This window comes from Marmota flaviventris, chromosome 1, assembly GCF_047511675.1.
Source record: "Marmota flaviventris isolate mMarFla1 chromosome 1, mMarFla1.hap1, whole genome shotgun sequence".
NCBI lineage: Eukaryota > Metazoa > Chordata > Mammalia > Rodentia > Sciuridae > Marmota > Marmota flaviventris.
The window spans coordinates 152,192,225-152,202,829 of record NC_092498.1 but is presented as its reverse complement, the minus strand read 5'-3'; the positions used below and the strand labels follow the sequence as shown (position 1 = coordinate 152,202,829).

The 10,605-nt window shown below is 34.3% G+C and overlaps 1 protein-coding gene across 1 annotated transcript; it reads right to left on the bottom strand.

Moving 5' to 3' along the window:
- Nucleotides 1–731: 731 nt before the first annotated feature.
- Nucleotides 732–10,159, bottom strand: LOC139706092 (putative ankyrin repeat domain-containing protein 19). Its single transcript, XM_071613781.1, has 5 exons — nucleotides 9,981–10,159; nucleotides 6,251–6,365; nucleotides 5,920–6,093; nucleotides 1,992–2,098; nucleotides 732–873 (listed from the first exon to the last, which is right to left on the bottom strand). Exons 1-5 carry the CDS (start codon nucleotides 10,157–10,159, stop codon nucleotides 732–734), a joined length of 717 nt encoding a protein of 238 aa, XP_071469882.1.
- Between the last annotated feature and the right edge of the window lie 446 nt (nucleotides 10,160–10,605).

Below are 10,605 nucleotides of genomic sequence, written 5' to 3'. Positions count from 1 at the left end.
CAAGAACTGGCTTGGACTACTACTATTTCTTCTCTACCTAGTTGAACAGAATCAGCAGACCTTTGTAAGAGTAGCTACAAAGAGTAGCTAATTAGAAAAATCATAGGTGTGATACTATTTGTACCCATGAGTAGGGGTTATACTTGAAATGAAATGGATAATGCTGGAAACCCTAAGGATAAAGGTTTAGAAAGTTCTAAAATATTGATTAGTGTTATATCTCAGTGGTAGAAAAATTTCCTAGCATGCATGATAAGAAAAGGAAAGGAGAGAGGAGGAAAGAGGAGAGAACAAACCTTGGAGGTGATTCATGTATGCATCATTGCTTTTTGAAATTAATTTTAAATTAATTAATTTATTTTAATTATGTATATATGGCATCAGAAAGCATTTTTATTCCTGTTATACAATTGCAGCACAACTTTTCATTTCTGATTGTACATGATGTAACATTGCACCATATGTGCAGTCATATATGTACCAAGGTAATAATGTCTATCTCATTCCATCTTTTCTGCCCCCATGACCCCTGTCCTTTCTCTTCATGAAATCAAATTTTCATCACTACTTCTTGGCTAGACTTTTGAAAGGTTTCTGACTGATGAACTCTCCTAACTAACTACTGTTGCATACATAGTTATACTATGAAATCTTACCTCATGTGTGTGATGCAACAGATATAACTATTGTGGGTCTAAATCTAATGTGGATTAGTATTTTAATGTAAATACTTATGCAGTATTGCCACTAGCAATAGCATAAGACAAGGCAATCTGTCCATAGTTATCTGAAGCAGACACATTAACACCTCCTTGAAGAATCAGCTCAACTATTTGTGTTGATTTATGTTCCACAGCATACATGAGGGCTGTTCTAAAATAAGAGAGATGACTCCAACCTTAGGTATTTTAATAAATTTATTTAAACAGACAATTTATTACATTTTACCAATTTGATATATAGCTTTACATAAACTAACAGATACAAACATCTTAAAAGATCATTTCATGCATACACAAATATTTTGAAAGATTGTTTGTTTACATACACAAACATCTTGAAAGATCAAATCTTTATCTTTGAAAACCATCTGTAAGTCTAAAAGGAAAACAAACACACAAAAAAGAAATATCTTGTCCCAAAAGGGGAGAGTTACAAACTTAAAAATCCTTCAATGGACAGTAACTATGATAAGGTCATTCATCTGCAACTGGCACAGATTTCAATGAATAAAGCTCAATTTTCTCCCTAGGGCAATGTAATATATTGTAGCTCACAGTCAGCCAAAGGTCAAGAAGTAAAAAAGCTATTTTCAGGTGTACCATAATAACAGTAGCACTGGTGATGATAATATTCATTGTTGCTTCAGTCATTCACTCTGAGAAGCATTTCCAGGCACTGAAATAAATGCTACATGTATAATCTTCAACCAGCCTTTAAATGTATGTTATTCTCTTTTTCATTAGAAATGGACAAAATCTGTCAATAGCAATTAATTTTACTTAGAAAAAAATCTAAAATCAATATTTAAAGCAAAGAGTTATCCAAAGGACAAAATTATTTTCAATGTCTATTTATGCTCAACACAGCATTTCCAAAAGAAAACTATACCAGCCAAAGAAAAAAATAACAAAGTTTAAAAAGTTCAATACTTAATTTAAAAAAGCAAACTAAAAGTCCATATTTTACATAACTAATATGAAAAGTCTAGCTAACACAAGATCATGTGATCAATAAAATCAAATAATAATGATAAGCCAATAATTATCTGGGCATGTGAATCATACTATACACCCTCATTTTTGTTGCTCAATTTGAATAACTGCTTTTCTCCCTAATTATAGTTATCTTTTGTTCATATATTTTATACATGTTCATATATTTCACTCTATTCCAATGATTATGTCATTCTCATCAACTTAATATTTTTAAATTGAGTGATTTTTTTACTACAATATTAAGATTTTTCAAAAAATAATAAAGTACTATACCTTCCCTTATCATCAACTGCATGTATGTTTGCTTTATTCTTAATAAAAAATTCTACCATCATCTGTCTGTTTTTCTTTATGGCGAATAAAAGTGGTGTTTGTCCACTCTGAAAAAAACAACAAAAATAGTTTATTCACAAAATTACTACTTCTCAACTGAACTTAACCTTACAAAATACTGTATGAATATAAGCATATAACAATAATGTAAATTAAGAGTAGCCACTCCATTCTCTTCCAACTCTGCTTCCATATATGCTGCTCTTTCATTTTGAAATGCCTCTAGAGTGGACACATGAACTCCAGTCATTTCTAAAACTGCTTCAAACATTTACTGTTTCCATAGACCTTTGCCTCTGTCACAGCATTCATCATGGCATCTTGGGTTTAAGTAACCTGCACCCACCTCAATCAAGAGTGTCTAGAGGACATGAACTGTATCTAGGTAGCCCCATTCCCTAACACATATTAGTAAAAGATGCAAGTATTATATTTAATTAAAAGCCAAATTTTCAACTCACTAGTAGGGTGAATCAATCATTTTCTGAAGAATATCTACTTTTCCAGAAATACCAACCCTCATCTGAAATATTCCTTGTTTTACGGAACTGTGCACTGTATGTCCAGTATTACAGAAATAGCTTTGTATGTCCAGTATTACATAAATAGCTTTCCCATTTCTAAACACCTATTTGACATTGATTTTTCATAGTAGATACTCACATGTGAAGAATTCAAGTTTCAGGGATATAGTCCTGAGAGCTTTCCAATGACATGGAAGTTTCCTCCATGTTATACAAGTCCTCTTGATTCTCTTCTATTTATGGAATCAGAATCCCAGATATCAATGTCAGGCATTCCTGCTTAAAAGCAATAGACTTTGAATAAACTATGTTTCTTTTTCATAATTGGTCCCTGTGTCTTTTTTTATTATAAGATGAAAGACATTTATCTTACCTGTTAGAAAGCTCAATACAAAAATATATTCTTCCTACACAATTGGAGAAAATTTTTGTCAACTAATCCACTGATGGGGAATTAACAAACAGAAATAACCAACTCAAAAAAACAACACTGAGCTGGGGTTGTGGCTCAGTGGTAGAGCACTCACCTAGCACATGCAAGGCGCTGGTTTGATCCTCAGCACCACATAAAATAATAAAGGTATTGTGTCCAACTAAAACTAAAAAAATAAATATTAAAAACAAACAAACAAACAAAAAGCACCCAGTCAATAACTGGGCAAAAGAACTAAATAGAAATTTCTCAAAAGAAACATAAATGTCCAATATATACAAAACTCTTCTACACCTCTATCAATTAGGTTAATGCAAATCAAAACTACACTAAGACTTTATCTTACTCCAGCCATAATGGTAATGATGCTGGTAATACATGCTGGTAGGGATGTAAGGGAAGTCACATTTGCACACTGCTGGTGGGAATGCAGACTAGTACAATCACTCTAGAAAAAAGTTTGGAGATTCCCCAAAATCTAAGAAGGGAACCACTACATGAACCAGCTATCCCATGCCTCAGTATTTTCCCAAAATTACTAAAATAAAATTTGCCTAGTATAGTAATACAGCCACGTGTATTTACAGTAGCACAATTCACAATAGGTAAATTATGAAATCAACCCAGGTGCCTGTCAATATATGAAAGAATTAAGAAGTTGTGGTGCACATTCATACAATGGAGTATTACCTAGCCATAAAGAATAAATTATGCCATTTGCTGGTAAATGTTTGGAAACAAAGAATATCATGCTAAGTGAAATAAGTCAAGCTAAGAAACTCAATGGTAGAGCACTCGCCTAGCATGGGCAGGACCCAGGTTCCATCCTCAGCACCGCATAAAAATAAAGGAATTGTGTTGTGTCCATCTACATCTAAAAAACAAATATTAAAAAAAATAAAAAATAGTGCTGGGGATGCGGCTCAAGTGGTAGTGTGCTCGCCTGACATGTGTGCGGCCAGGGTTCTATCCTCAGTACCACATAAAAACAAAAGATGTTGTGTCCGCCAAAAACTAAAAAATAAATATTAAAAAATTCTCTCTCTCTCTCTTTCTCTCTCTCTCTCTCTCTCTCACTCTCTCTTAAAAAATAATATTAAAATAAAAAAATAAAGATATTAAAAAACAGAATATCAAAAGATGTTGGGAAGATCATTAGTGTAGAAAAAGGAGACTAAGAGAAACAGTGGAAATGGGAAAGGGAAGGCAATAAAAAATGAATTCTTTAAAAATCATGTTATATGCATATATAAATATACCTTTATGTATAAGTGCAAATAAACAATCAAATATAAATAAATAGACAAGTGAGAGGAAGTCTGGGAGAATAGAAGAAGAATGGAGGAGGAGGGGTAGGACAGGAGGGAAAAGATGGGATCATGAACTCAACAGGAATTCCTTGCCTGTATGATTTTGTGGTTGGGATGAACCCAACTACTATGTATAATTATAAACTCTAATAAAAAATATTGAAAATGTATTCTTACTTGTAATGATAATCCTAGTAACATAATGCTAAGCTACTTTTCAAAATTCTTTTTACTTTGGTTCCACGTTAATTGCTACTTAAAGTTATTTATAATTTTAGGCAAAATTTAATTCAGAAATTTTGTGTATCAACAAGATTTATGCTGATTTATACAGATTATTTTTAGCATCATGACACTAAATCACTTGTATTTTTAAGGAACAAAATTGATAACTCATGTACATAGTACAGCTTGCAAAATCCATGAATTATCTACTTCTAGCAATAATTTATCCACTTCTAGCAATGAGTAACCTAATCAGGCTTACAATTTTCCAATGGGAACATGATTTTTATAGTGTACAGAAAGAAAACTATTTAAGTGCCAAATTCTAAATTCAAAAATTTAATCCCATTTCAAAGAGATTCATAATATATTATGTGGGACATATTCTTGTACATCAGTAGAAACCACCATGAAATCTTTATCAAAATTTATTATAAAAGAGTAGTTGTAACCTCATTCATAGAGGCAAAGTAGGTGATCTGACTGAAAGCTGCAGTTGCCAATATGCCAACTGAAGAACATGTATGCCCAGCATGTGAGAGGCAAACCCTGCACACCACACCATGCAGTATTACGTCTCAAGGGGTACCACATCAGATTCCTTCACAGAAGCTTAAAGTTCAGATTTCTGCATGAGTCTCTCGGATTCTAAATGTGGATGCAATTCAAGGAGGCAAACTAAATATACACATGAGCTACAAAAAAAGGAGGAGGAATACGAGAAGAACTTCCATCATTTGCTACAATGCTAATTGAGAAAATTCTGCTTATAATCAGTATTTGTTAACATACATCACTGTTAATTTTTTTAAAAAATTTTTATTTATTTTTTAGTCATACATGACAGCAGAATGAATTTTTATATATAATACATACATAGAATGTACATACATCAATCATATTGTCTATTCTGTTCTGCTGCCCTTCCTATCCTTCCTACTCCTCCTCTCCTCTCCCATCCCCTCTATCCAATCTAATGTGACACACTTTTTTTTTCTTTTTCTCATTACAACATCATGTATGTATTCTGTATAACAATGAGGTTCTCCTCCCATCTTCTGTGCAACTCCCCTTCTCCCTCTTTTTCCCTCCCACCTCTCTTCCCTATTTAGTGGTAGTCTTCTTCTCATGTTCTTCCTCCCTATCCCATTTTGAGTCACACCCCTTATATCAGAGAAGACATTCAGCATTTGCTTTTTAGGGATTGGCTAACTTCACTTAGCATAATCTGCTCAAATGCCATCCATTTGCCTGCAAATGCCATGATTTTATTATTTTTTAGTGCTGAGTAATATTTCATTGTGTATAAATGCCACTGTTAATTTTAAAGAAACATATTTCAAGTATTTTTAAAAATAATGGTGATTTATGTATACCGTATTCTTGGCTTCAATATCTGCGTTGAATGAAAGCAGTTTTGTTGCTATTGATGTGTTCCTATAAAACATAGCACAGTGGAGAGGAGTTTCACCCTTGTTGTTGTGAACATTTGGATTGGCACCATTTTCTAGAAGAATAATTGCACATTCCTCTTCCTCGTATTGTACAGCCTGTCGATTTTAACCAAGAAATAAATTGTAAATTTGGGGAATTCAAGAAAAATATTTCACATTTTTCTAATCATTTATAACTAAATGGCATTAACCAATTTTTCTTCTAAGCATTTCAATCAAATTCATTTACTGCAAAACTATTGGCTACATCTACCTTCATCAACGGTGTGTTGCCATCACTGTTATACAGGTCGACATTGCATTTCCTCTTCACTAGAAGAGCCACCACTGCTGGATTGCCATAGGCACAGGCATAATGTAGAGGAGTTCTATGCAAGCAAGAGGCTTTATTAAAAATCCATAAGGCACCTTTTGAAATATACAACTATTCATGCAATTATCAACATTAAATAGCATATAATTCCTCTATTTTCTTCTGAAGAAGGTACAATATTTACTAGCTGTTATTACTTATTAAATTAATAAAGGATCAACCTATGCCATTGACACTTTTTTTAAAATTTCTTGTTTCTGATACTGCTGGGGATTGAACCCCAGGAAACTCAACTACTGAGTTATATCCTAAGCACTTTTTAATATTTTTTAAAACTGGGATGCAGGGTCTCAGTAAATTGCCCTCCCTGGCCTTGAACTTCCAATGCCCATGCATCAACATCGTAAGTCACTGGAATTATGGGCTTGTGCCACCATGCCTTATTTAATTGATTTTACTTATTTTTGCTTTGTTTTTGTGGTGCTGGGGATGTAACCCAGGCCTGAGGCATTCTGGATAAGGAAGGTCTCTACCATAGAACCACATCCCCAGAGCAGAGCAGTCCACTTGCCTAGAAAGAACATGGCCTTGCAATTTAGCTCATCTTTGATTTGAGTTCTATTTTAAGCTCTGTGAAATACTATTTATTCCATAATCTTCCTCTCCCTCAGTTTCCTCACTAATAAAGTAAGGATTAAAAACAATAATTACTTCTCAGGATACTATTGGGTTGCTTAATGGAGAATCTATGTAAAATATCTAAAGAGTTTCTAGCACAAGCAACAGCTCAATAATTAATTACAATAGGAACCAATCAACAGAGTATTTCAATTAATAAATTAGTAGCATTATAGTAATTTTGACAGATATCTTTTAAAAACTATGTATTTCAATGAGACTTAGATGCTTTTTCTCCCTGTCATTTTTTAATAATACTGACATTAAAGTGCCACTAATAATTCAGGTTGCATTACAACTATAATTGGCAGCATTTAATTTTTTTCTTCATATACAAAATAAAGGACCATCATAATTCATGGTGTCTTAACGTAAATGAAATGTGAGACAATAGATTTATGGCTGTTTTAGTCACAGGATGGCATTTAAATTAAGTTTAATTCTTAAAAGTACTATAGATAAAATAGGCTGAATAATAACAGCAAACAATCAAACTGAAAGAAAAATAATCCTTGCTTATCTTATTTATTTCCAAGTAAATTAAAATAAAAGGAAAAAGTACCCAAATAAATTAGTATGGTTAAATTCATTCAGCATTTAAATATATAGGATATATGTAAATCAGATGTTTCCAATGTTCAGCATTTAATATTATCTTAACTTTTCAAAGGGAAGTTTATAATTTCCTACCTCCATAAATGCTTGATTGAAAAGAAGAAAGAATTTCATTTGAAATTGAGTCCTATCACTTCAGTTTTAGTTAACTGGTGACTTAAAAGAAAGTTTTTATGTAAGAGTTCTGTGAGATAATAAAATATGTCAACTACAAAATAAATAGCTGTGCAATTTATGAGCATAAAAAGAAGTATTCAGTTTATGAGTACAAATGAATAGATTAAAGAATACATAAGAATAGTTGAGAATTTCAGTATTTTTAAGTAAAATTTTTATAAAGTAAAGCAATTCTTTTGCAGTAGTAATGATCTTTTATATTTGCTCTCTTCTATTTTCATCAGAATGCAACCAAAACAAAATTATTAAACTATAATTATTTTTTAACTGTGATGCAGAGTCTCACTAAGTTGCCCACCAGCATATGTGAAATAAAATATACATATATAAGAAATATGTGTAGTAATATCTACAATAGATGAAATGTACTATAGAATGTCTTTACAGAAATGTACTAGAAGAAAATACAAAGCTTCTTTTTGTTGGCAAACACTGTTCTAAGAGAGAATGAATTAAAAAAAAAAAAAAGACTTTCTTTTTTGTCACCTCTCTTTTTTAAATCTATTATACTGCTGCTGATGAAGATGATGATGTTGTTGTGTTGTGCTGGGAATTGTACCCTTGCCATTGACCTTGCCATGCAAAAAGTGCTGTAACACTGAGCTACATTTCCAACCCTGAAATTCTAATTTAAATCAGACAAAGTACACTTTTACAGATGCTCAAGTGACAGTGACATATGAACATGAAAAAGATATTTAATGTCCTTTGTAACAGAAATAATTTAAGTCTAACAAATGAAATACATTCCTCAGCTATGATGTTTTTGAGGATGAAGAACAGTGGCGTTGGGCTGTTGATTAAGGTTAAGCTGTTTAATTCTCCTCAAATAGATGATTTGATGGTAACTTCTGTGCAACATTTAAAACTGTGCATGTCACTACTACCAGTTCCATTTTACTGTTCTTCCAGATATTTGGATATTCTATTTATCCTGTTCCAGTCACTTATCTTTTGACCCTTGGAAAACAAATAATTTGTGAAAGTTAATAATGTATTTTGATACACAGAATGGCAAGCCTTTTCATTGTAAACAGTTTCTTAGTATTATCACTAAGAAAGGGATGCATGTGGAACTAAAAAAAGTACTGATATTTTTATTTGGTTTTTGTGAAATTGATAACCACAGAAAGAGCTCACACTTTGGGTCAATGAGTATTCATCAGCACAAATGACCAACAAGGCCTACCCTTTTCCCTTCAGAACAGGGTAGGGCAAGGTACAGTAGGGCAGCAGCGGGCAGCTCTGTGCAGGCTAGCACTCTTTGTGTGCTGCTCCCTTGGCCCTGGTGACTGAGAGCCTGCACTGCCTGGATGCTCTCAGTTAATGCTCTGCTCTCTGCTTGAACAAATAGACAGTAATGGATAGCTACAGGAAAAGGTATTAAAACAGTGGAGTCAGCAATTTTGAAATTTTGTGCAAGAAGCTTTTAGCAGATGCTTTTTTTAGTGTAGTCTGTCTGAAGTGGTGACAAAATTGAAAAAGCATGTTGTATTTGGTGTTTTGGAAAGTGTAAAAGCTGCCAGTAAACTCTATTGTCCTCTCTGGAAAGGTAACTGAAATTAATGAAGCACTGCAGAAAATTCAGGGCTTGTTGTTATGAAAATGGTTAGATGATCAAGATGACACCAAGTTATCCTTCAGAATTTGATGAACTAGTGAGGAAGCATGTGAGAAATAAGTAAAATCTTATTTTTAGGGGTGGAAGTCACACCCCTAAATATACTAGTGTGAAATAATTTTAAAAATAAAACAAGAAGAAAGAACATGGAGCCATCTTCCCAATTCAGAGTTCTTGTGAGGCTCTCAGGCCCCAATAGATAGTAGATTATATCTGAAAACTTTTATTTAGCCCTCCTGTTGCTCTATTATGAGAAACTCTTTTCACATAATTCACTTTTCTGCAATGCTTTTGAAAATGTGTGCATTACCAGTATTATGTATATTCATTTTTTAAAAAATCAGTCACCCTATAGGGATATTATAAGTGGCTGGGAAACCAGCTGAAGTTTTGTTTCCAAACCTAGTTTGCAGGTTCTGGATATTGAGGACTCCTTGGGGTATTTAAGTCAAACATCCTGGTGAAAGGAGAACTGGTTTCCCTTCTGCTCTGCCCCATTAGCAACGCCTGAATAGTGCAGGCTTCCTTTCCATCAGCCCAGCTTTCCCCATTGGCCCCTTGCTCCTCAGCCCCTTTTACCTATTTTTTTGGTCAGTGTCATCAATATGATATCCACGTCCCAGATAATGTTCAATTCTTTCCAATTCACAATTTTTGGCAGCCTGGTGGATCTTCCCAAGGGGTTTATATCCAATAACCTTGATCCCCAGGTTTAAGTAAACAAGCTTTCTACAGGCTCTGGCCATTCCTGGAGACATCGCTAACAACCTCTATCAAGCAGCCTACCAAGGCAGCTCTGAGATTAGCTATCTGACAACCAACTGTTAAAACAGTCGTTGCCAGGCGACACTAATAAACAAAAGTGCGTAGGCATGCACGCACCCTCATGCACCACAATCTGCCTGGCTGTCGGTGATTGGCTCCTGGAAGGTCCACCTCCTGAACTGTGGTCAGTGTCTGGCTCTTCTGTCCAGTAGGAGGTGGAAATGCCGGATACGCTGCACTACCTCAGCCAGCTCCTAAGTCTCCAACACCTCTGCATTCAGGGCCTAATCCCCCTCCACACCACCCCACACATTGAGCCTTCCCCACCTGCAGCTCTCTGCCCAGTTCCAACCTGGGGCTCCAGGGGGAGCTGACGGTGCTGACCACTGGGAGTGCTGTGATGCAGGCCTACCTAGTGGCTAAGGTGGGAGACCCCAAT